This window comes from Staurois parvus, unplaced genomic scaffold (genome assembly GCF_062004578.1).
Source record: "Staurois parvus isolate SC_StPar_1 unplaced genomic scaffold, SC_StPar_1.0 ptg001443l, whole genome shotgun sequence".
Taxonomy (NCBI): domain Eukaryota; kingdom Metazoa; phylum Chordata; class Amphibia; order Anura; family Ranidae; genus Staurois; species Staurois parvus.
Window position 1 is genome coordinate 110529 of NW_028319239.1, and position 27642 is coordinate 138170.

The following is a 27642-nucleotide window of genomic DNA, read 5'->3' on the forward strand; positions in this document are numbered from 1 at the left end:
ACCAAAATTGAGGCACTATTCCTCCCACTGACACCATTGATGGGGCACTATTCTTGCACTGATACCAATGATAGGGCACTATTCCACCCACTGATACCAACCATGGGGCATTATTCCTCCCACTGACACCAATGATGGGGCACTATTCCTCCCACTGACACCAATGATGGGGCATTATTCCTCCCACTGACACCAATGATGGGGCACTATTCCTCCCACTGACACCAATGATGGGGCATTATTCCTCCCACTGACACCAATGATGGGGCACTATTCCTCCCACTGACACCAATGATGGGACATTATTCCTCCCACTGACACCAATGATGGGGCACTATTCCTCCCACTGACACCAATGATGGGGCACTATTCCTCCCACTGACACCAATGATGGGGCACTATTCTCCTCACTAACACCATCAATTTGGCGCTATTCCTTCCACTGATACCATTTTCTACTCCCACTGGCCACAGTCCACCCCCCCCCCCCCCTAAAGTATATAGTCTAGGCAGTAAACCGACCCTTTCTTTAGAAAGTTTGGAGACCCTGGCCTAGAATCAAACTAATCGCAGTCTGCCCTAAAGGCATAGCTCATCTTTACCACACAAACTGCTTATGCAGGTAAGGGGTGGATAATGCCCTTGCTATAGGTATAGGCCATTTACGTACCTCATGAAGCCCGACTGAAAGACTCCCAGAGAGTGCATCTCCCTGTCTTGCCTTGTTGCTAGGATGTTGCTAAGACATGCCCAGCTATTACTGTTCACATCCACTCTGACAGCGTGAGGAAAGTGCAGCCGAGAACCGGCAATTGCATTTCCCAGTGATCAGCGTGTCATTGGACACGGCTGATCACGTGGTAAAAGGCAGCTGTGATTGTCCTTTTACCACATCACGTGATCAGCTGTGTCCATAGGCCACAGCGATCACGTAGATTGCCGGGTGCGCGCCCCTGGGGGTGCGCAGGAGAGCGTGTTCTGGGAGGACGTCATATGACGCCCTCCCAGAACCGTCCGGCCGCAGTGCAGCCATCATTCAGCTATCTGCGGTCTGCAACTAGTTAAAAAGTGTGTGCGAGTGTACGTAGAATTGATGCTGTTTTGAAGGCAATTTGGATTTCTTCTCTGTTCATTTACTTTCCATTTTGTTGATTGATAAAAATAAACTATTAACACCGATCAGGGTGCTCCCTTATATCAACTGCCCCCATCAAAGTGCTCCCTAAATCATTTGTCCCTGACAGAGTGCTCCTTACATCAACTGTTCCCATCAAAGTGCCCCCTTACATCAACTGTTCCCATCAGAGTGCCCCCTTATATCAACTGTCCACATCAGAGTGCCCCCTTATATCAACTGTCTCCATCAGAGTGCCCCCTTATATCAACTGTCTCCATCAGAGTGCCCCCTTACATCAACTGTCTCCATCAAAGTGCTCCCTAAATCATTTGTCCCTGACAGAGTGCTCCTTATATCAACTGTTCCCATCAGAGTGCCTTCTTAGATCAACTGTCTCCATCAGAGTGCCCCCTTATATCAACTGTCTCCATCAGAGTGCCCCCTTATATCAACTGTCTCCATCAGAGTGCCCCCTTATATCAACTGTCCACATCAGAGTGCCCCCTTATATCAACTGTCCCCATCAGAGTGCCCCCTTATATCAACTGTCTCCATCAGAGTGCCCCCTTATATCAACTGTCTCCATCAGAGTGCCCCCTTATATCAACTGTCCACATCAGAGTGCCCCCCTAAATTAAATGTCTCCATCAGAGTGCCCCCTTATATCAACTGTCTCCATCAGAGTGCCCCCTTATATCAACTATCCCCATCAAAGTGCCCCCTTACATCAATTGTCCCCATCAGAGTATCCGTTACATCAACTGTCCCCATCAGGGTGCCCCCTTATATCAACTGTCCCCATCAGGGTGCCCCCTTATATCAACTGTCCCCATCACGGGCAGCACAGTGGCTAAATGGTTAGCACTTCCACCTGGCAGTACTAGGATCATTGGTTGGAATCCCAACCACAGCACCACCTGTCTGGAGTTTGCATGTTCTCCCTGTGCCTGCGTGGGTTTCCTCCGGGTACTCTGGTTTCCTCCTACACTCCAAAGACATGCTGGGAGGTGAACTGGCTCCTGTCTAAATTGTCCTTAGACATATGAATGTAAGTTAGGGACCTTAGATTGTACACCCCTTGAGGGTTAGGGACTGATGTGAATGTACAATATATATGTAAAGCGCGGTGTAAATTGATGGCGCTATATAAGTACCTGAAATAAATAAATAAATCAAAGTGCTCCCTTACATAAATAGTCCCCATCAGAGCCCTCCCTAAATCAGTTGTCCCTAGCAGAGTGCTCCTTACATCAATTGTGCCCATCAGAGTGCCTCATGGATCAGTGGATGAGCTCCTAGAGACCTGTGGGGGTCACAACTAAAATCGGGGGGGGCAAAGCCCATCCCAGCACCCCCCTAGACCCGGGCCTAGCTGGGAGTTGATTTAGCCTTAGTTAGCTTTCGACTTGAATTCCACTTGAGGTCTGTATTTGATAAAAGAGCCTTTCATTCCTCACATTGTGTATTGACAGTTTCAAGCTGGTTGCCGTCAGGAATTTCCATGATGTGCAAAAACATAAAAGGATATTGTTGGTGTGAAAATGTAAAGAAAGATAAGTAGAGCGGCCGATGGAGGCCGGATTGCCGAGGAAGCAGACGGGGCATTACATCGCACGGATGACACAATCCACAGTCATGATAAATGTTGTCTCCCAGTTCTTTTTTGACACCCAGCGCTGGGAATGACACGGTCTTCTCTTGGCTGGAGAAGCTTCTTCGGATCGCGTTCTAATTGCATCCGCCTGTTTGCTGTCAAATTGACACGGCGCTCTATAATTCGATTACAACGTGTCTTGTGATCGCTCCAAGTCGTGTCCTCAAAGCTGCTATTGTTGGGTTGAATGTGGGCTTCAGCATCATTACGGCAATTAGTGGAGGAGACTGTGAAGGGGGTCTGTGTTTGCAGCTGATGGTCCCAGTGAAGACGTGAGGGGCTGGATGAGGTTCAAAGGCCTCGTATCTTCTTATCTATGTAATACACAAAGTGCCAGCGAACGAACGCAGCCCAGTGCATGAAGAACGCACTTCAAACGTGATGCTGGTGCCTTCAACTAAGCAACATGTATTACATGAAGGTCTTTGCGTATTTTATTGTCTATATAGGCACAGGGCCGTGGATAAGGGGGTACCACCAGTCCTCCTGTATGGAGCTCAGGCCAGCTGGGGGGCCCAGGCAGCTGGGTGAATTGGAGGTGGGCAGGGAGGGTGTTCGGCACAAGGGGGAAACATAAGGTGCACAGGGAGGTGATCGGTATGAGGAGGGCAATTACTGGAACCGATCCCCTGTATGGCTCTCCCTGCAGCAGCTGAATGCCAGCTTCTTCTCTTCTCCCTCCTGCTGGCTTTCAGCTGCTGCAGGGAGAGCCGTACATGGGGATCGGTTCCAGTAATTGCCCCCGCACCCATCACCTCCCTGTGCACCTTATGTTTGAACGGGGCATTTACTGGAACATACCCCGTTTACGGCTCTCTCTGCAGCAGCTGGTTCTCCTCTCCCCCCCCCCCCGGCTGGCTTTCAGCTGCTGCAGAGAGAAACATACAGGGGATGGGTTCCAGTAATTTAGCAGCCTCTTCCATTCCTGAATGAACACAATGAGTGATCGCTATCGATCACTCACTGTGTTCATTCACAACTGAAGCAGTAAACTGTGTTTTTTTTGGGGGGTGGATGTGGGGGCCCTATTAGGTTGGCTGTATGGGGCCCTGTGGTTTGGGGAGGGGCCCTATCAGGTTGGCTGTAAGGGGCCCCGTGATTTTTAACAGGCAGCTGGGTGAATCAGATGTGGGCAGGTAGGGTGAACGGGACATTTACTGGAACTGATCCCCTGTATGGCTCTCTGTGCGGCAGCTGAAAGCCAACTTCTTCTCCTCTCCCTCCCGCTGGCTTTCAGCTGCCGCAGAGAGAGCCATACAGGGGATCGGTTCCAGTAATTGCAACCCCCCCCAAGAAACCATCACCCTCCCTGAGCACCATAGCTTTCCCCCTGCTGCCCACCAACCATGTGCCCCCACCCCTGTAGTGCTGCCAGCTTCTCTCCTCTCCTTCCCCCTGGCAGCTGCCAGCACACAATTGGATCCTTCAGGATAGAGAGTGGGGGATGGGTCTGGTAAATATGTCACATTTACCAGCTCCTTCCTTCCCTGAATGAACACAATGAGTCATCGGTACCAATCACTCGCTGTGTTCATTCATAACTGACCCAAAGTAAACTTGTTGTTTTTTTTGTGGGGATGGGGGGGCCCTGTTAGGTTGGCTGTATGGGGTCCTGTAGTTTTGGGAGGCCCTGTCAGGTTGGCCATGATTTTAACAGCAGCCCTGTATAGGCAGCAAATGTTTATTGGTGCCGAAAACAGAACGGGATTTGCTTTCTATCGTTTCTGTTGCAATTGTTTATTATTGGCCATAAAAGAGTCAATAACAGCAGTTACGCCCACGCGGGGCCAAGAACATCTGATAGGAGTAACGGAGGAGTCAGAGTGATCATGAACAGGCACATGCATCCGTAAGGCCCCATTCACACCTGAGCGATTTGTAGCTCAAAGCTCCACACTCCAAAACGCTTGAGGAGCAAAAATCCATTATTCTCAATGGAGATGGTTCACATGTCCTATCCATTTTTGACACGTTTTTATTCCCATGAAAATGCGGGATTTGCATGGCGTTGTGCATTTTCACACGTTTTGATGTGTGTTTTGTGCAATTTTCTGCTAAAATGAAAAAAATTTAAAAAAAAAATAGTAATAATATATGAATAAATAAATGTAAAATGAATACACAAATAAATAAAAATCATCATAAAGAAATAGTAAATAAAGAAAATAAATGAATACTATGTAATCATTAATAAATACATAAACAAATAAATAAATAAATAATATATACAAAAATAATTACCCCTAACCCTAAAAAAAAAACAACAAAACCTGAAATACATTATTATTATTATTATTATTATTAATAATAATAATAATAATAATAGATTATTAATTTTTTTCCAATAATATAATAATAAATAACCAAAACCTGATCAAAAATAGAATAATTATCATTATTATTAGATTATTTAATTTTTTCTAATAATATAATAATAATAATAAAAAATAACCCAAACCTGATAAAAAATATAATAATAATAATAATATTTTTTTATTATTATTAATAATAATAATAATAATAATAATAATAATCATAATATTAATAATAATCATAATTATTATTATTATACAGGATTTATGGCGCCAACAGTTTGCTTTGGGCTTAACAAAATAAAGGGAGACAATACAGCAACAAAACAGTTCAATACAAGAGGGTTAGGAGGTCCCTGATCCTGGGAGCTTACAATCTAGGAGGGAGGGGCTAGTGGTACAAAAGGTAGTAACTGTGGGGGATGAAGTGGTAGAAGGAATAGAAGATTCCATTATTAGCTGAAGGCGGGATAGGCTTCCCTGAAGAGATCGGTTTTCAGAGATCGCCTAAAAGTGAGCAGAGTAGGTCAGAGGCGTCCAGAGGCAGGTGTGGGGGGGTGCGGCCCGCACCAGGTGACACCGACCACACGGGGTGAAACCGGACCCGCTCCACGAAAAGGTAAGTTGTAAAGCAAGCCAACGATCCCCACGGGATGGATGGGATCTGCGGATTGGGGAGGATAAGGGATCAGACTCCGATCCATTATCCTCAATCCGCAGATCCGATCCATTCTGCGGGGATCGTCGGCATGCAACCTATACGGGGTGACACCGGACCCCCTCCACGAAAAGGTAAGTTGAAAAGAAAGCCGACGATCCCCACAGGATGGATCCAATCTGTGGATTGAGCATAATGAATCGGAGTCTGATCCCTTATCCTCCCCAATCCGCAGATCCGATCCATTCTGTGGGGATCGTTGGAAGGGGTGTCACCAAGTGTTACCGCGCCGGGTGACACCAACCCTAGGGACACCCCTGGAGTAGGTGATAGTCTGATAGATTGGGGTAGAGAGTTCAAGAGGATGGGGGAGGCTCTGGAGAAGCCCTGGAAATGAGCATGGGAGGAAGAGATCAGGGAGCTAGAGAGCAGGAGGTCGTGGGAGGAGCGGAGAGGACGGTTTGGGTGATTATTATTATTATTATACTAACATCTGCTCTGAGTCTGGGGGGGGGGGGGGGGTTGACACACTCAGTGCTGGTTTTGGCACAGAGACCCCAAATCTGTATCCTGGTCCTCCAGTTCTCAGAGTCTGTGTGTTTTGGGGAGACATGGACTTGAATCCGAAATAAAGCTACTCCAAAGGTCCCCCCAGGCACACACCTCCCAAAGAATAGAGCCCCCTCAGATGCCAGGGCCCATGGTCAGTAGGCAAGAGGTGAGCCCAAAAGCCCCCGGTCCCGGTTGGGTCTGTCACAGTACTACAGACAGAACTTTGGTTGATGTATCTTTTGGAATATTTTCCCGCGAAGAATATAGAATACATGTAACAAAATCTTCTTTATAAAGTGATGAATGAAGTGAGATATGATGTGCGTACTATAGAACGACATTCATCAGAACTGGCCAGCCTCCCATCATGATATCCCGCACACAGGCCTCATCCCAGACAGCAAGAATTCATTCTCCGCTGTTACAGGAAAGTGGGAAGAGAATGATATGTTCAAAAGAGCTTCACATTTTCAACACACAAATGCAGTAATCCAGATGGACGAAACTGTTAAACAATTCCTCCGCTCATCAATTGTATGTGAAATGTTCATATGATATACCTCCAAGGAAAGTGAAAGGGAAACTGCTGCAAAACATTTAATTTTGGATAGAGTAAGGAAGGACCCCAGGGCCGTGGATAAAGGGGGTACCACCAATCCTCCTGTATGGGGCCCAGGCCAGCAGGGGGGCCCAGGCAGCTGGGTGAATCAGAGCTGGGCAGGGAGGGTGTTCGGCACCAGGGAGAAACATAAGGTGCACAGGTATGGGGAGGCAATTACTGGAACCGATCCCCTGTATGGCTCTCCCTGCAGCAGCTGAAAGCCGGCTTCTTCTCCTCTCTCTCCTGCTGGCTTTCAGCTGCTGCAGAGAGAGCCATACAGGGGATCAGTTCCAGTAATTCCCCTCGCACCCATCACCTCCCTGTGCGCCTTATGCTTCCCCACCTGTGTGACCCCACCCCCGTAGAGCTGCTAACTTCCCTCCTTTACCTCTTTCTGGCTTTCAGCTGCTGCAGAGAGAGCCATACAGGGGGATCGGTTCCAGTAATTCCCCTCGCACCCATCACCTCCCTGTGCGCCTTATGCTTCCCCACCTGTGTGACCCCACCCCCGCAGAGCTGCTAACTTCCCTCCTTTACCTCTTTCTGGCTTTCAGCTGCTGCAGAGAGAGCCATACAGGGGGATCGGTTCCAGTAATTCCCCTCGCACCCATCACCTCCCTGTGCCCCTTATGCCTCCCCACCTGTGTGACCCCGCCCCCGCAGAGCTGACAGCTTCCCTCCTTTACCTCTTTCTGGCTCTCAGCTGCTGCAGAGAGAGCCATACAGGGGATCGGTTCCAGTAATTCCCCTCGCACCCATCACCTCCCTGTGCCCCTTATGCTTCCCCACCTGTGTGACCCCGCCCCCGCAGAGCTGACAGCTTCCCTCCTTTACCTCTTTCTGGCTTTCAGCTGCTGCAGAGAGAGCCATACAGGGGATCGGTTCCAGTAATTCCCCTCGCACCCATCACCTCCCTGTGCCCCTTATGCTTCCCCACCTGTGTGACCCCGCCCCCGCAGAGCTGACAGCTTCCCTCCTTTACCTCTTTCTGGCTTTCAGCTGCTGCAGAGAGAGCCATACAGGGGATCGGTTCCAGTAATTCCCCTCGCACCCATCACCTCCCTGTGCCCCTTATGCTTCCCCACCTGTGTGACCCCGCCCCCGCAGAGCTGACAGCTTCCCTCCTTTACCTCTTTCTGGCTTTCAGCTGCTGCAGAGAGAGCCATACAGGGGATCGGTTCCAGTAATTGCCCCCGCACCCAACACCTCCCTGTGCACCTTATGCTTCCCCCCCCGTGTGACCCCGCCCCCGCAGAGCTGCCAGCTTCCCTCCTCTCCCTCTTGCTGGCTTTCAGCTGCTGCAGAGAGAGCCATACAGGGGATCGGTTCCAGTAATTGCCCCCGCACCCAACACCTCCCTGTGCACCTTATGCTTCCCCCCCCCGTGTGACCCCGCCCCCGCAGAGCTTCCAGCTTCCCTCCTCTCCCTCTTGCTGGCTTTCAGCTGCTGCAGAGAGAGTCATGCAGGGGATACAGGGTGCCACCATTGATTTTGAAAATTCGAACAAGCAAGACTTCAATTTCACTTCATGTTGCTACAAAAAAAGATTTCTTCTGTTCTTTCCAGGTCACAGCTCACGGCTCATTTCTTTTTCGAATATATTTAACGCACGATTCTCCCATCATTGATTAGAAATTCGTTTGTTTTTCAAAAAAATTTCCAACATGCCTGATCCCTCAAATTCAATGGCCACATGGACTGATGATGTGGCCCGCTAATGGAGCGAAATTTGAACGAAAATCATTGGTTAAGATTTTCAAAAGAAAGTTAGACCCGTGTATGGCCTGCATTGGAATTTCATCCAGACCTGCTTCATGAATAAAATCCCAGATGTATTAACTGCTTTAGGATCGCCCTATAAGATATACTACTACAGGGCGGCACCTGTGCGCAGGATCATGTATATGTACGTCATTCTGCATTGCCGGGAAGGGGGCGTATGCGAGACGCACATGAGCCTTATCCGCGCTGCCATTCGCAGGCACGGATGTCAATCTCCAAGTCCTGGCGGGTAATTACCCGGCGGCGCCCGGTGATTACCGAGCATCTCCGACAGGGATGAAAATTGTTTTGTTTACAAGCAATCTTCCTCCTTGACAGCTCGAGCACACTGCATAGCACAGCCATCCAGAGCAGTGTGATTACAGTGAAGGACACACCCCTGCCCGTCCCAGCACATAGTTAACCCTTTGATCGCCCCTCACATTAACCCCTTCCTGCCCAGTGCCATTAGTACAGTGTCAGTGCTTTTTGTTAGCACTGATCACTGTATCGGTGTCACTGGGGTGTCAGTGACACCAAGTTAGTCCCCCCTCCCAGTGTCAGAATGTCCGTTGCAGTCCCGCAGTCCTGCTAAAAGAAAAAAAAATCGCATTATCTATACCGCCATTTGTAAATGCTATAACTTTCACGTAAACCAATTAATTTACCCGTATTGGGATTTTTTTTTTCAAAGACATGGAGCAGAATACATTTTTGCCCAAATTTATGATGAAATTTTATTTTTTAAATTTTTTTTCCGGAAATGTTCAATAGCAAAGTCCAAAATACTGTTTTTTTTTTCTCAAAATTGTCGGCCTTTTTTTGCTTACAGCGCAAAAAATAAAAAAATGCACATGAAAGAAAGCTCAATTTGTGGGAGAAAAAGGAACTTAAATTTCATTTGGGTGCAGTGTTGCATGACCGCGCAATTGTCAAAGTAACGCAGCACGGTAACGCAAAATATAGCCTGGTCAGGAAGGAGGGGAAATCCTCAGCAGGGCGAGGGGTTAAACAGATCTCATTACCATATGTACATGTTTTCCCAACGCAAAACCACATTCACAGGGAAAAATGTAATTTGTTTGAGAGAAAAAAAAGAAATGAAAATTTTTGAAAAAAAAAGATCTATAGGTGTGTGACCATCTTTAGATTTAAATCACATGCTCCAAAGATGATGTGCATTGGCAGGAACGTTCCGGAACAAGCAGGACATTTATTCATGTATTGTTCTGTAATGTGTTCTCATTTATATAATACCTTGTATACTCTTTTTGAAGGCCTAGATACGGAGGAAGATATTGCCTGGGGGAGAGAAAGAGGTACCGCGTGTGCAACGTTACACCCTGTCCGCTGGGCGTTCCTTCGTTCCGACAAGAGCAATGCTCTCACTTTGATTCCGTTCCTTACAAAGGAAAGCTTCATCAGTGGAGCCCAGCGTTCCTTGGCAGTAAGTATAGAAATATTTAAGTATAGTATTAGGTTACTAAATGAAATGATCTGAGCCAAGTATATTAAAATGTAATTACTCATATTATTCAAATGGAAGACTGGATAAATAATTTACAATAAATAAAAAATTGCTATCTTGGGTACAGTTTTTTTTTTTCATTTATTTTGGATCATTTATGTATGTTGTTGGATCCTTTAGTATGATCCTTTGTTGTTGTTCTGTCTCTCCAATCTGAGCATTGATAGTGTGATCTCTGTAACGTACAGTTGTGATGAGATAGCGATAACTTCAACCTCAGTTGGATACCACAGTCAGTGACTCAATCGATAAGACATCTTGTAGATCTGGTGAAGTTTATTCGATAAACTGAGAGAATCTTACAACAATGAACATTCGATAGGTCAAAAGATCATAATGTTTCCTGCGCCATACCATGAGGTTAGAGCTGCAATGCATTACTGGGAAGGGGGGAGGGCTATCTATACAGCATGAACTAAACCAAAGGAAAGAGAAGAGCAGAAACAAAATATAGAAACTCTTAAAGGCATATGACAGTCATGTGAAACATCACAGTTGTGCAAAGCAATCGATGTGGTAACCCACATGGAAGAAAAATATATTTAAAAAATATTTTTTAAAAATATTCTTCCCAAATATATTAACATATATTTTAAATGTTACAATGTTGGTAATATTCAATATATTTAAAAATATATTTCAATTAAAAAAAAACCACTATATATTGTCTTTCTGTCCCACCTGGAAGACAAATATATTTGAAATACTACAATTTTGGCCGTATTCAATATATTTCAAAATATATAAATATATATATATATATACACACTGTATGTTGAAATGCGTTTTTACAGAATATATGAAAAATATTTTTAAAAATAGATTTCAAATATACTGTATGCCTTTAAAAGTACAAATCTACATTTTTTGGAATGCATTTACAAATATATGTAAAAATATATGTTAAAATGACTTTTTTATATGTTAAACAAAATCTGAAGAATATATTTTTGTATTAAAAGAGGTGTAGACTCCAAAAAGAGAGAGATAGATTATTTCCCCCAGTACAAATCATTAGTAATACCTCATCTGGAATATGCAGTTCAGTTTTGGGCTCCAATTCACAAAAAGAACATTGAGGAACTGGAGAAAGTACAGAGAAGGGCAACCAAACTGATACGAGGCATGGAGGAGCTCAGCTATGAGGAAAGATTAGAGGAACTGAATGTATTCTCTCTTGAGAAGAGGAGAGTAAGGGGGGATATGATCTCCATGTATAATACATAAGGAGGGATATGATCACCATGTATAATACATAAGGGGAGATATGATCACCATGTATAATACATAAGGGGGGGGATATGATCTCCATGTATAATACATAAGGGGGGATATGATCACCGTGTATAATACATAAGGGGGGGATATGATCTCCATGTATAATACATAAGGGGGGATATGATCTCCATGTATAATACATAAGGGGGGATATGATCTCCATGTATAATACATAAGGGGGGATATGATCACCATGTATAATACATAAGGAGGGATATGATCACCATGTATAATACATAAGGGGGGATATGATCTCCATGTATAATACATAAGGGGGGGATATGATCTCCATGTATAATACATAAGGGGGGATATGATCTCCATGTATAATACATAAGGGGGGGATATGATCTCCATGTATAATACATAAGGGGGGGATATGATCTCCATGTATAATACATAAGGGGGATATGATCTCCATGTATAATACATAAGGGGGGGGATATGATGACCATGTATAATACATAAGGGGGGGATATGATCTCCATGTATAATACATAAGGGGGGATATGATCTCCATGTATAATACATAAGGGGGGATATGATCTCCATGTATAATACATAAGGGGGGGTATGAAATCCATGTATAATACATAAGGGGGATATGATCACCATGTATAATACTTAAGGGGGGATATGAAATCCATGTATAATACATAAGGGGGATATGATCACCATGTATAATACATAAGGGGGGGATATGATCTCCATGTATAATACATAAGGGGGGATATGATCTCCATGTATAATACATAAGGGGGGATATGATCTCCATGTATAATACATAAGGGGGGATATGATCTCCATGTAAAATACATAAGGGGGGATATGATCACCATGTATAATACATAAGGGGGATATGATCTCCATGTATAATACATAAGGGGGGATATGATCTCCATGTATAATACATAAGGGGGATATGATCTCCATGTATAATACATAAGGGGGGATATGATCTCCATGTATAATACATAAGGGGGGATATGATCTCCATGTATAATACATAAGGGGGGATATGATCTCCATGTATAATACATAAGGGGGATATGATCACCATGTATAATACATAAGGGGGGTATGATCTCCATATATAATACATAAGGGGGATATGATCTCCATGTATAATACATAATGGGGGATATGGTCTCCATGTATAATACATAAGGGGGATATGATCTCCATGTATAATACATAAGGGGGGGGGATATGATCTCCATGTATAATACATAAGGGGGGATATGATCTCCATGTATAAATACATGAGTGGTTCATATAGTGAACTCGGTGTAGAGTTAGTCACCCTGAGGTCATCACATTGGACAAAGGGACACTTTTTACATCTGGAGGAAAATAAATTTAATCTCCAAACACAGAAAGGTTTCTTCACAGTAAGAGCTGTGAGAATGTGGAATAGACTCCCTCAAGAGTTGGTTGTGGCCAGCTCAGTGGATTGCTGTAGGAAAGTCCTGGATTCTTTCTTGGATACACAGAATATAACTGGATATAACATTTATAGGTAAAGTTGATGCAGGGAATATCTGATTGCCTCTCAGGAGATCAGGAAGGAATTTGTTTCCCCCGCAGGAGTAAATTGGATCGTGCTTTGCTGGGTTTTTTTGCCTTCTGGATCAGCTGTGGGTGTAGGATTATAACTTTTTTTTTTTTTTCTATGGTTGAACTGGATGGATTTTTGTCTTTTCTCAGCCAGACTAACTATGTAACTATGTAATTTTCAAAAAATATATTTTTAGAAATATTTTTTTTTAAATATATTCTTCCTCGCCTCTTCCTCAGAGCCTCTATAGGCTTCCTCTATCGGCTCTGAGGAAGAGGCGTTGCCTTGAAACGCGTCAACCATTTGGAGGTCTATAGTCCCCTACAAGACACCTTCCAGGGAGATTGGACCATGCTGTATTTCCTATGATGTGCCTTTGATTTTTATTCCTTTGTGGGTATATCACTTTTTATACAATGAACCAATTTTTTAAGGTACTGCACTAGGCCCGTGCGCCCTCTGTTTGTCTTTTTGCATGCAGTTCATTTGGATTCCCCTGGTCAGTTGAGGGCAGCAAGGCATGCATTCCATAGGCAACCTATGTATGGTTACAGTCACTGTGGAGTCCATCATCCAGCACAGAAGTTAAAGCATCTGCTTGTTTTTCTTCAAGGTAGAGGAAGGGTCCTGGCCAGTGGGGCCCTTCATGGTTGCTTGCACCAGGGCCCTGAAAGTTCTAGTTACGCCACTCCATCAACTCATCTTTGCAGGCTTTCCTTCAAACCTGAGAATTATTTCAAGGGCTCCTCTGGGGTAAAACAGTCGAGAAAGATTAATTTTTTTCTCACATTAGAGAGATATCCTCTCACTTTCTGTTGTGTCAATGGGAATAGGAAGTAAACAGAAATCTCCCCACCAGGACATGGCAAAAAAAATATCCTCACAAAGGGGTTTAACCAGGGGCGGACTGACCATTTGGAAACTCGGGCACTGCCGGAGGGTCTGGGGTCAGTAGGAGGTCCCATGAGATGCCCCTGGTGCCTTTTCCATAGGCTTTTCTGAGTTTGGGCAAGGACACAGGGGCCCCATGATCCCCTATTGCCCGGGGGCCCCATGAGTTGTCAGTCCACCCCTGGGTTTAACCTTTCCTAACGCTATCCATTTCTTTAACCAAGTGTGTTCTTTGGTGTCTTGGGTAGACTAGACCCATAATCCTAGAGGAAGAACCTAAAAACTCCATAAACCAATGCTATTGGTGAGAATTAAACCCAAGAATCAGCCACTGCAAGGTTATTGAATGAAAGGGGGAATGGGTTGTTCATTTTACTGTCAGCAGAATCATCAATCAAGGTCCTCTGCTTCAGTTATCATGAGATGCTTATGGAAGGATCTCTCTCCACACCATTACACCATGCATGGAAATTACAGTACGTGACGTCTCATTGGTCAGTGGTATGTGGTGCATCCATGTTAGGCTGCATGCACACTGGGTGGTTAGCCCCGGGGCAAGGGGCTGTGGCATTTAGCTTCAGGTGAAGGGCACAAGTGCACCATCCAGCCCCACTGCCAGTCACCTGTGAGACTTTTTGAGAGCTTTATAGCTACTGTAGTTGGATGGGGCATCTAGCAGCACCTAGGTTTAGGACAGTATGCACCCAAGGATAAATAACCGGAATGCAAGAAGTCTGTGTTCTGGGCACATACTGCCCTAAACATATATACTATACCGCTAGGTGTACCGCTCATCTCCATCCTGCCGCAGCAGCTGCCAGGCTCTCCAAGGGTTTGACAGTCGGCAGAGGGGCTGGATGGTGCACTTGTGCCCTTCGCCCACACCTAAAGACCAATGCCCCATGCACCGGGGCTAAACACCTAGTGTGCAGGGGGGTTACTGTTTATGAAAACAGGTTTGCAACTTGCCTCTGCACTGATATCTGTTCTACATTCCTGGTTTCTTGCAGTTAATCCATGTGAGCTTCACTGCCAGTCAAACACAGAGTACATTACAGAGAAGCTACGAGACGCTGTGATCGACGGAACCCCATGTTTTCAGAGAAACGCAAGCCGAGATATGTGCATCAATGGAATATGTAAGGTAGGATATGTCGTGTGATATTGGTGAGATGTCAAGAATTTAATGGATCCTACCACCATGGCCAATAAAATGTAACAAGGGAAGTTCAATGTTGTCAGCAACAAGATGCAGTTGCTGAAGAGTCATATATTTATACCAACACTAGTACTGGCTATTTACCAGGGCCACCATTGGGGGTATCACCCATACATATATAGGGAGCCTGTGCATCCAGATGGGCCGGGCTGCCCAGTCGTCCCGAGCTGCCTGCCCAGCTGTTTTGTTTCAGTAACAAGAGGGGAGAACTCAACTCAACAGACAGACTCCTCTCACCTACAGCTTGCTTAGGGTTCTTGGCTGGCAGGTGGGTTGGGCATCGGTAGTCACGTGACTGGTGGTAGGGTGTAGTTCATTCAGACCAGGCTGGAGGAGAAACATGGAGAGCAGAACGTCCAACCTATAGTGTGTATCTGAGAGGAAGAGTCGCTCTGGCATGATCAGTCATTGACAGCCGGGATCGATTTGGAGTTTGGTTGGTGGCGCTGATGGTGAAGAGGGAAGGGGAGGCATTTGAGCACCGGCCTACCCATTAAATGTAGGTGCTTCAGGTGCTTCTGCACAATTTCTGTAACTTTGAGCTTAGCTGACATTCCTGCAGACTGGAATTATACGGATGCTGAGGGGCTACATGTGGATGTGGGCCTGTGCTGTGACTGTCACTTTGCTGGATTGGTCTGTCTCTTTGCTATATGGGGATGTCTCTTCTGGATTGGGATGTATCTTTTCTGTATGGGGCTTTCTGTTTGCTGGATTGGGATGTCTCTTTGCTGGATAGGGATGTCTCTTTGCTGAATATATGGGGATATCTCTTTGCTGGGTGGGGATGCCTCTGCTGGATTGGGCTGTCTCTTTACTAAATATATGGGGATGCCTCTTTGCTGGATGGGGATGTCTCTTTGCTAGATTGGGCTGTCTCTTTACTGAATATATGGGCATGTCTCTTTGCTGATTATAGGGGGATGTCTTTTTGCTGGACGGGGATGTCTCTTTGCTAGATTGGAATGTCTCTTTACTGAATATATTGGCATGTTTCTTTGCTGAATATATGGGGATGTCACTTTGCTGGGTGGGGATGTCTGTTTACTGGATGTCTCTTTGTTGGATTGGGAAGCAACTGTATGATGCTTATTAAAGGGTCCATTAACTAAAAATTAATATTTGATTTATACTTGTAGCATGATGGGCTAAGTCAGCCCCTGGCATCATATATGTCCTGAGGATTCCAACAGTGAGATCCCCCAAATGTTCATACTGACCTGGGAATTGTTGTAGGTTGTTACATTTCCGTTTTTCAATGCCTACTGATGCACTCTCCATTATATAATGTGCATTAAAAATCCATAACCCCTTTTACCAGCTATGGCAAATATACAGACCCGAAAACCCAAGTGCAATGGTCTAACCAACAGAGTTCCCAAGAAGTATAAGAAACTGCTAAGTGGTTTACCTTTCCAGCATGTATCAAAATCTGGAATATCAATTGTAGGAAGACTGACCCTTTAAATGTATCATAAATCGTGGCATTTTCTTAGAAAATGAATGTAGAGCCCCTAGCAGCCTGCTGATAAATCCAGCTCCCCCGCTAGGGAGGTACATTAGTATTTAGCTTTGAATCTTTTAAAGTCCCTCTGCAGTAAAGCAAGGAAGCATACAAACCTGTATAGTATATTATGTGATTTTCTAAACAAGAATGCAGTGCGTGCAAATTACTTATAATTTTAGCATGTATTTATAGCATATATTTATGCTATAAACATCACTAAAGTAGCCATAGCAACACAGTGAGGAACGTCTTTGCTGGGGACTTAAGACCAATACCATACCAATTAAAATCTACGGGGCTATCAAGGAACCATGGTCTGCTAGATACACATAGCTAACAGGGTCTAAATTCATTTGGTTGCCAGCTGGGCCCTCCAGTTTTTTGGAGATCAGGGAACCCCCGGTCTTCTACATACACATAGCTAACAGGGTCTAAATTCATTTGGTTGCCAGCCTGGGCCCTCCAGTTTTCTGAGGACCAGGGAACCATTGGTCTGCTAGATACATATAGCTAACAGGGTCTAAATTAATTTAGTTGCCAGGACCCTCCAGTTTTCTGCCAACCACCTAGCCTCAGGCCGCCAGGCTATTGAGTACACGGTGCAGATAGGGGACCTACACTATATTGCCAGAAGTATTGGGACACCCCTCCAAATTATTATTATTATACAGTATCCAAATCATGTGATTCAGGTGTTCCAATCCCCTCCATGGCAACAGGTGTATAAAATCAAGTACCTAGGCATGCAGACTGCTTCTACAAACATTTGTGAAAGAATGAGTCGCTCTCAGGAGCTCAGTAGATAGGTTGCCACCTGTGCAATAAGTCCATCCGTGACATTTCCTGGCTACTAAATATTCCACGCTCAACTGTTAGTGGGATTATAACAAAGTGGAAGCAACTGGGAGCAACAGCAACTCAGCCACCAAGTGGTAGGCCACGTCACATGACAAAATGGGGTCAGTGCATGCTGAAGTGCACAGTGCACAGAAGTCACCAACTGTCGCAGAATCAATAGCTAAAGACCTCCGAACTTGGTGTGGCCTTCAGATTAGCACAACAACAGTGCGTAGAGAGCTTCATGGAATGGGTTTCCATGGCCGAGCAGCTGCATCACAGCCTTACATCACCAAGTGCAATGCAAAGCTTCAGATGCCGTGGTGTAAAGCACGCCACTACTGGACTCGCCATGTAGATATGTTCTCTGGAGGGACCAATCACGTTTCTCAGTCTGGCAGTCCAGTGGATGTGTTTGGGTTTGGTGGTTGTCAGGAGAATGGTACTTGCCTGATTGGATTGTGCTAAGGGTAAAGTTTGGTGGAGGGGGGATTATGGTGTGGGGTTGTTTTAAAGGGGTTGAGGCCAGGCCTTCTCTTCTGACATCAGTGCCTGACCTCACAAATGTGCTTCTGGAAGAATGGTCAAACCTTCCCATAGACACATTACTAAACCTTGTGGACGGCCTTCCCAGAAGAGTTGAAGCTGTTATAGCTGTAAAGGGCGGGGCCAACTCAATATTGAACTCTACGGACTAACACTGGGGGCCATCAAATTTCATGTGTGTGTAAAGGCAGTTGTTCTAATACTTTTGGCAATATATAGTGTATATCCACCAAGACCCTGGCTGACCCAATTCATTAGGGCGCCACCCCTGCTCATTGAGCCACGTTCCACACTGGGTTCCCCAGGTATAGCTAACCCACCTTAAAGCAGAACTACACTACATCTGAGCACCACAAATCAAAAATGCTATTTTATTAATTTTTAATATTCAAAGTAAACTCCCCCATCCATCCATCCATCCATCCATCCATCCATGTCTCCATGCTTTATTTTGCAGAGAAATCACTTTGAACCCCTCCCCCCCTAGCATTTCTGGCTGTGGCCATCCTAAGTAAGAAGGGCAGCCTTTACTTCCTGGAATCCATCTGCCCTCAGGCATGCAGGCAGGAGGGTGCTGAGAAAACCCCTGCTCCCCTCCTAAAGACTCCTGGGATGTATGGTATCATTTGCCTAGGTCAGAAACCAAAACATAACTGAAGAAATGTAAAAAATAAAAGTTTAAAAGAAGTAAATATAATATACTTTCCTATCCATTTACTAATGCTAGCAGCTTAAGGCTTGAACATAGTCAATGTTGACTGAGAAAGTGAAGAAATTGCTCCATGGATATGTAAGGCTTCATGGATACATGAAGAGTACAGCATAACTTAGTTGAACTTTTCGATTAGTTGTATAAATGTCCACTCTGCAACAGTCTTTAATATACCTCCAGCTACCCTGGTCTGGCCCATTCAGTGGTGGAAGGGTTCTGGTATCTACCAGAAGGGAAGGTTGTGGTTCGGTATACTACATGGTTTCTGCTGTTGAGGTTCAAGGAATCTCTTGAGGGCCTATATCAGGAATACCTGTCCTCGCTGTCTGCTCTCCACTACTCCACCACCACCAACTGCTAACTCCTCTCCGCACTCCCATTTATATTGTGCTTACTAAAACAGGGAGACCCCTAGACACCAAACTAAGGACGATTGCTCAACCTAGAAAGAGTACAGCATAACTTAGTTGAACTTTTCGATTAGTTGTATAAATGTCCACTTTGCAACAGTCTTTAATATACCTCCAGCTACCCTGGTCTGGCTCATTCAGTGGTGGAAGGGTTCTGGCATCTACCAGAAGGGAAGGCTGTGGTTCGGTATATTACATGGTTTCTGCTGGTGAGGCACAAGGATTCTCTTGAGGGCCTATATCAGGAACACCTGTCCTCGCTGTCTGCTCTCCACTACTCCACCACCACCAACTGCTAACTCCTCTCCACACTCCCATTTATATTGTGCTTTCTAAAACAGGGAGACCCCTAGACACCAAACTAAGGATGATTGCTCAACCTGGAAAGGCAATCTACAACAAGGTACTACATGCGTATTGTTTTGCCTAATAACCAAGTATAAATGTGTAGCGCACCCACTAAGGAGCCGCTGGTGAACTTAGTGCTATTTCCCAACTTAGCGCACACACGGCCAGGCACACAATATATTCTTCACTCTTCAACTGGCTCCAAAGAACCGTAGAGGGTTTTTTTGGGTTGGGCGTTTGGTTAGGGTGAGGGAGAATGGGCTACCTCAAAACTGAAGAAGAGGAACAACCTTGAGGAATCCTTGTCTATCTTGATGAACTGTACCAAAAAATGTCCCCACAGAATCTGCATGCTGACAGTGACTAGTAATCCTCCCGGAGACTAAAAAGCTACATGCAGTCACTGACTCTCAGTACTGGGGTCATTAACCCACACAACTACAGGATCATCGGTTGCCTGCTGCTGATATCCATCAGGCTCTTATCCATGGGGGAGAAGTAGAGTCACACCACCATAGGACAACTGGATTCTCTCCCACCGACTTGCTCCTGGTATTCTCCAGTAAGCTTCCCTAGAACCAACTTGACTCCAGGACTTAAGTTTGCAAATAGGCCCCCCATCTAAGCCTAAATGGGACCTTGATGTCTTCTTAGGGACTTCTCTAGCACTCCTGCCCCAGGAGCAGAGCTCTTGCCCAAGGGTCTCCTCCAGCAGGACCGGACCCAGGAACACTTCAGCTGCTGCCTCAGTCTATTTAAGGACTCTCCAACCACCTACTGGGTACACCTGCCCAGGGATTGGCTGAAGTCCCATAAATATTTAGGCTGCATACTCTGTCCTTCCTTCCACTATACATCTAGAATCCTCTAGAAGATGGTGGGGGGGGGGGGGCAATCAGAGCAGCAGCCTGTGAGACACTGAGCAGCCCTAAATAATCAACCCCTGCTCCTCTGGGTTACGGTTGAGCCAACTAAATTTACCTTTCAGCCTACACTACACCTAGAGGGTGCTATAAGTGCATATGATGGGACTCAAAATACAGAATTAGTAGAGGTCCTCCTATGCAGGGGCAGACTAATACCTCATGGGGCCCCCAGGCAATAAGGAATCATGGGGCCCCTGTACCCATGCCAAAATTCAAAAAAGCCTATGAAAAGTACCAGGGGCATCTCATGGGGCCCCCTACTGACCCCGGCCCTCGGGCAGTGCCCGAGTTTCCAAATGGTCAGTCCGCCCCTGCTCCTATGCCAACCCCCCAAACTCCATGCTAAAAGTAGTCCTGCTACTGAGACCTCTTCTGTGCCATTCTAAAATAGTAATTCTGCATTATTTCAGGTTGTTTTTGAGCAATAACAAACAATACTCAATAATATGATCTTTCAAAACAGAACATTGGCTGTGACTACGAGATTGACTCCAATGCTGTGGAGGATCGCTGTGGTGTTTGTCATGGTGACTCTTCTACATGTCATACTGTGCACAAGACGTTTGACGACAGCGAAGGACTTGGTGAGTTCCAATATATATTTGTAATATTTTGGGGTTTGCTCTAGTGTAAGGCCTTGAGCATTAAGTCCAGTCCAGCTGGGAAATAGGTTTTAGGGCTTGGGGTCAGGGATCAACAGTAGGGATGGCCAAATCTGCATAGCTAAACTCAGGAAACTGGGACCAATCCATATATATTTAAAGGAAGATTTATTCAGAGTGAAATCAAAAGCATTTGTATTCGCCCCCCCCCCCCCCCCCCCCCCCGGAGTCAATACTTTGTAAGACCAACTTTGGCTGCAATTCCAGCTGCGAGTCTTTTTGGGGATGTCTCTTTGCACATCTGGAGAGGGACATTTCTGCCCATTCTTCTTTGCAGAATCACTCAAGCTGTCAGATTGGATGGAGAGCGTCTGGGAACAGCAATTTTCAGGTCTGGCCACAGATTCTCCATTGGATTTGGGTCTGGACTGTGACTGGGCCATTCTAACACATGAAGATGCTTTGATCTGAACCATTCCATTGTAGCTGTGGCTGGATGTTTCGTTATCCTGCTGGAAGGTGAACCTCTGCCCTAGTCTCAAGTCTTTTGCAGACTCTAGCAGGTTTCCTTCTAAGATTGCCCTGTATTTGGCTCCATCAATCCTTCCCATCAACTCTGACCGACTTCCCTGTCCCTCCTGAAGAAAAGCATCCCCACCACGTGATGCTGCCACCATCATGTTTCACGGTGGGGATGGTGTGTTCAGGGTGATGTGCAGTGTTAGTTTTCCGGCACACATAGCGTTTTGCTTTTAGACCAGAAAGTTCCATTTTGGTCTCCTCTGACCAGAGCCCCTTCTTCCACGTGTTTGCTGTGTCCCCCACATGGCTTCTCGCAAACTGCAAATGGGACTTCTTATGGCTTTCTTTCAACAATTGATTTCTTCTTGTCACTCTTCCATAAAGGCCAGATTTGTGGAGTACAACTAATAGTTGTCCTGTGGACAGATTCCCCCCCTGAGCTGTGGATCTCAGCAGCTCCTCCAGAGTTCCCATGAGCCTCTTGGCTGCTTCTCTGATAAATGCTCTCCTTGCCCGGCCGGTCAGTTTAGGTGGACGGCCATGTCTTAGTAGGTTGGCAATTGTGCCGTACTCTTCCCATTTTCGGAGGATGGATTGAACAGTGCTCCGTGAGATGGTCAAAGCTTGGGGTATTTTTTCATAACCTAACCCTGCTGTGAACTTCTCCACAACTTTATCCCTGACCTTTCTGGTGTGTTCCTTGGCCTTCATGATGCTGTTTGTTCACTAATGTTCTCTAACAAACCTCTGAGGGCTTCACAGAACAGCTGGATTTATACTGAGATCACATGACACACAGGGGGACTCTATTTACTATTTACTAATTAGGTCACTTCTGAAGGCAATTGGTTCCACTAGATTTTAGTTAGGGGTATCAGAGTAAAGGGGGCTGAATACAAATGCACGTCACACTTTTCAAATATTTATTTGTAAAAAATGTTGAAAACCATTTCTCATTTTCCTTCCACTTTGTGTTGGTCTATCACATCAAATCCCAATAAAATACATTGATATTTTTGGTTGTAACGTGACAAAATGTGGAAAATCTCAAGGGGTATGAAGACTTTTTCAAGGCACTGTATGTCATCAGTGCATCTGTGTACTGGGGGGGGGGGGTGGACTTTGTAGAAGATTGTTTATGTGGACAGTCCAGCCTAGACAAATATGGTCACAAGTACAATCGGGTCATAGAGCGAGTTGGCAAAAACAGCCCAGAATCAGCTTTTCTCCACTTCTGCCTTTTCTAAATTAAATTCTTGGCCTTTGCCAGAGATAGGAATTTCATCAAAGCTGTCAAAACTAAGATACGCAGCTGTGTGCTCTCCCATGAACTGCTTATAGGCGCCTCTCACCAGAGGCGTCCCTAGGCTTGGTGTCACCCGGTGCGATAACACTTGGTGACAACCCCTCTGACGTTCCCAGCAGGATGGATCAGATCTGCGGATTGAGGATAATGGATCGGACTCCGATCTATTATCCTCCCCAATCCACAGATCCCATCCATCCTGCGGGGATTGACGGCTTGCTTTACAACTTACCTTTTCGTGGAGCGGGTCCGGTGTCACCCCGTATAGGTTGCATGCCGACCATCCCCGCAGGATGGATGGGATCTGCTGATTGAGCATAATGGATCAGAGTCCGATCTATTATCCTCCCCAATCCTCTGATCCATTATGCTCAATCCGCAGATCCGATCCATCTTGTGGGGATTGTTGGCTTGCTTTACAACTTACCTTTTCGTGCAGTGGGCCCGGTGTCACCCCGTGCGGTAGGTGTCACCCCGTGCGGCGCGCACCCCCCTGCACCTGCCTAGGGACGCCACTGCAACTCTTATGTCCTCATGGTTTAATAACCCCAAACTGCTTAGTCTTGGCGTCCCTTTACTGGGTCTTTACGCCCAGGGGGCAGGGGCAGACTGACAACTCATGGGGCCTCCCGGGCAATAGGGGATCATGGGGCCCCTGTGTCTTTGCCCAAACTCAAAAAAGCCTATGAAAAAGGTACCAGGGGCATCTCATGGGGCCCCCTACTGACCCCGGGCCCTCGGGCAGTGCCCGAGTTTCCAAATGGTCAGTCCGCCCCTGCCAGCGGGCATGATAGACTGCCCGATCACATGACCACTATGAGTGGCTATCACAGTGGTCACATGATGGGGAATCCACCCCTGTGGCTGGCTCTCAATACTAACACCTCAATGCCTTGTAATCACCCTCTGAAGAGCGACCCACCATTGATTACAGAGGGCAGTGTCAGTGAAAACAAGTCCTTAAAGTCTAACTTAAGGGAAACCTTTTTTTTTTTTGTTTTTTAGTTTTGGATGGAGCGGAGTGGGATTAGACCTCCTATTGGGTTTCTATTGCTGTCTGTGCCACCCTCTCTATTTGTCCTGTTTCCCCATTATCATCACGAAAATCTAAAATTTTGGGGTTCCCCCAGAAAAGTAATGGAGGAGAAATCTTCCAATAGGGACACTAGTTCTGGTGATGTGGGGGGTCCCCAAGGGATTCCCTTAATTTTGCAGGAATTTCCTCTCACTTCCTGTTTGGCTATGGGACAGGAAGTGAAGGTAAATCTCCCCAGTGGAAGACAGATAGTGAATACAAATCTGCCAGAGGTTATAACCCTCCCTTATTCTATCCAAAAGGAAAACAAAAAGTTTTGTCTGTAGTTCTACTTTAACCCCTTTCACGCCAGCGCTTCCCAGCCCTTTAAGGGTTCCAGAAGCCGGGAAGTGGGGCGGGGTTTAGGGTCATGTGACCGCCATGACGCGCCGTCATGGCGGTCACATGATCGGGAAAGGTCCCGATCGAAAAGAGGAGACCGGGACCTTTCCGTGAGTACCAGACATGTGTGCTGGGAGCGCTCAGGGCGCGCGCTCACATATGTCCTTTTTTAATAGAACGCAAATGTGCAGCCGCTCGCTGTCTAGGCCTAGACGCCAGGAGGCCGCACATTTGTGTGCGGCCGACGTGAAGAGGTTAAGGGTGTATTTATAAAAAAAATTTACAGAGCTGTTTGTCCTGTGAAACTGCATGATCATTGGTTTTCTGCAGAGCAGAGCAAAATCCAGTGTTACAAGGCTGTCAGATGTTCTTAATTCATAAGAATAGCATGAATCAGGAAAATACAGCATTATGGCCACTAGATGGGGCAGATGATCATAGGAATTAACTGCTTCTGCGCTGCCCTATAGCCGAAATACGGCTACAGGATGGCTCGGGTGCACAAAATCACATATATATGAAAGCCGGCTTCTTCTCATCTCACTCCCGCTGGCTTTTAGCTGCTGCAGAGAGAGCCATACAGGGGATCGGTTCCAGTAATGGTAAACCCCCCCCCCCAAACCATCACCCTCCCTGTGCACCATAGGTTTCCTCCTGCTGCCCACCAACCATGCGCCCCCACCCCTGTAGTGCTTCCAGCTTCCCTCCTTTCCTTCCCCCTGGCAGCTGCCAGCACACAATAGGATCTTTCAGGATGGAGAGTGGGTTATGGGTCTGGTAAATATGTCACATTTACCAGCTCCTTCCTTCTCTGAATGAACACAATGAGTGATTGGTACTGATCATTAGCTGGGTTCATTCATAACTGAAGCATAGTAAGCAGTGTGTAGGGGGAGGGGGGCTGTCAGCTTGGCTGTATGGGGCCCTGTGGTTTCCTGCAGAGCTGCACTAGATTGCGCACCCTCTGGTTTTAGTAACTAGCGATCCGTGTGCGTTTCTTGCAGGCTATGTGGACATCGGCCTCATTCCGCCCGGCGCTCACGAGATTCGGATTGAAGAAGTGGCGGAGGCCGGAAACTTTTTAGCTCTCCGCAGCGAAGACCCAGAGAAGTATTTCTTGAATGGCAAATGGACTATTCAGTGGAATGGGGATTACCAAGCAGCGGGCACAACATTCACCTACACCCGCACGGGGAATCTGGAGAACCTGACCGCGCCCGGACCAACCTACGAGCCGGTGTGGATACAGGTAATCACATTTTCATTGAAAATCTTAATTGCATTCCATTAGAGATTCCATCGTGGTAATAAAACATACAATGCATTCTATCGGAAATCATCACTGCCCCCCTCCTCTCCACCTTGTCCAATCAGAGAATGCCTTGTATTCATTGAACGAAATACAAGGGATTCTGTGAATGGCGGCAGTGGTGAGCAAATGCCCCCTATGGTCAGTGAGCAGAGGGGAAGGGACCCAGAAGATCACATATTTAAACATTTTGCCGATAGGAACATTTTAGCCGATACAGGTGCCAATAGGGGGCTGTGTGTACTGCAGATGTGGTGGGGGGGGGGGTGGCGGCCGAGAAAGGCAGAAGAGGAACAGAGTATACAGTGCGCTACCACTAAATGTCACATGTTTTTAAATGCAATTGGCTATAGCTCCAAGAAGGAGCTGTCACTCTCCCCACCGCTAAATTAAATAGGGGGGCGGGGTTACCCAATGACATTACCCTGTGACCCCGCCCCTTAGTGTTTCCTTTAGCGACAGGAAGAATGATAGCTCCTTCTTGGAGCTATAGCCAATTGCATTTAAAAACTGGGGGGTGACATTTAGCGGTAGGGGCGGGGTCACCCAATGACATTACCCAGTGATCCCGCCCCTTAGTGTTTCCTTTAGCGGCAGGAAGAATGACAGCTCCTTCTTGGAGCTATAGTGAAGGGAAACTGGCAGTGGCATATATGGGCAGCCAGTGAGGGGAGTCTGAGTGTATACACTGCTCCTCTCTTGCCCTCTCCTTGCACACACTGCTCCCCCACCCCCTCCCCCCTACACATAGGACCTGCCACTCATACGCTATCACATAGGAGACTAGCCTCATTAGCACACATCAGAGAAGGAGAAGAATTGCTCGTTTACAAAATTTTATAACAGAAACTAAGAAAAAAACTTGTTTTTTCAAAAGTTTTCAGTTGTTTTTGGTTTGTTTATCAAAAAATAAAAAACCCCGAGGTGATTAAATGCCACCAAAAGAAAGCTCTATCTGTCTCAAAAAAAAATGCTAAAAATGTAATTTGGGTATTATTATTATTATTATACAGTATTTATAAAGTGCCAACAGTTTGCTCAGCGCTGTACATTATAATGGGAGACAATACACGAGACAGTGCAGTAACAATATACGAGGGGTTCGAGGGCCCTGCTCCTTGGAGCTTACAATCTAGGAGGGAGGGGATAGAGGTACAGGAGGAAGTGGATGTGGGTGATGGAGTGGTAGGAGGAGTGGAAGAGATCGGCAATTAGCTGAGGGCGGGGTAGACTTCCCTGAAGAGATGGGCTTTCAGGGTGTGCCTAAAGGTGAGGAGAGTAGGCGATAGTCTAATGGATTGGGGTAGGGAGTTCCAGAGGATGGGTGACACCCTGGAGAAGTCCTGGAGACAGGCATGGGAGGAGGAGACCAGGGAACTAGAGAGAAGGAGGTCTTGTGAGGAGCGGAGAGTACGTTTTGGGTGGTATTTGGATACAAGATCGGTGATGTAGTTTGGGGCAGTATTATGAACAGCGTTGTACATCAATTTTAGCATTTTAATTTTGTTCGTTGGGCAATCGGAAGCCAGTGGAGGGATTGGCAGGGGGGGGCTGGCGGAAACGGAGTGGTTAGTAAGGTATTTGGGTATAGTGTTGCATGACCGCGCAATCGTCATTCAAAGTGCGACAGCGCTGAAAATTGGCCTAGGCAGGACGGGGGCGAAAGTTCCCGGTAGGCGAGGGGTTAAAGTAGCCCAATAAATTAGACTTTATTACTCCCTAAAAAAAGGAACACCGCAGAACGATCCAACAAAACTGACCGAGGTTTGTGCATTCAGCTTCTGTTCCAGGAGAAGAATCCCGGAGTGCGATACCAGTATACGGTGAGAAGAGACCTAGACAACGGCAATGAGGTCCAGCCGCCGGAGTTCTCCTGGAGATACGGAGCGTGGTCGGAGTGCTCGGCCACGTGTGGCACTGGTGAGATGACAGCAATACAACATAACAGAACATCTGAGGAATCCTGAGGTCCGTGAACACCAAGGCTAGCTTAGGTCAACTCATTGAGTCAGCTGTATAGACTTGGACGGTGCTCCTTCTGTGTACAGAGTTCAGGTCAGATCCAGGGTG

At 46.1% G+C, this 27642-nt stretch overlaps 1 protein-coding gene across 1 annotated transcript in view; it reads left to right on the top strand.

The window, feature by feature from the left end:
• The window catches only part of ADAMTS7 (ADAM metallopeptidase with thrombospondin type 1 motif 7), a gene marked incomplete at its 5' end in the record, with an annotated part of 164896 nt that overhangs the window by 82573 nt on the left and 54681 nt on the right, over positions 1–27642 (top strand). The window contains 5 exons of the mRNA XM_089662222.1: positions 9934–10103; positions 14922–15055; positions 20880–21000; positions 25268–25512; positions 27351–27492. Of these exons, the coding sequence (XP_089518348.1) occupies positions 9934–10103; positions 14922–15055; positions 20880–21000; positions 25268–25512; positions 27351–27492 (812 nt within the window). The remainder of the gene's footprint in view (positions 1–9933; positions 10104–14921; positions 15056–20879; positions 21001–25267; positions 25513–27350; positions 27493–27642) is intronic.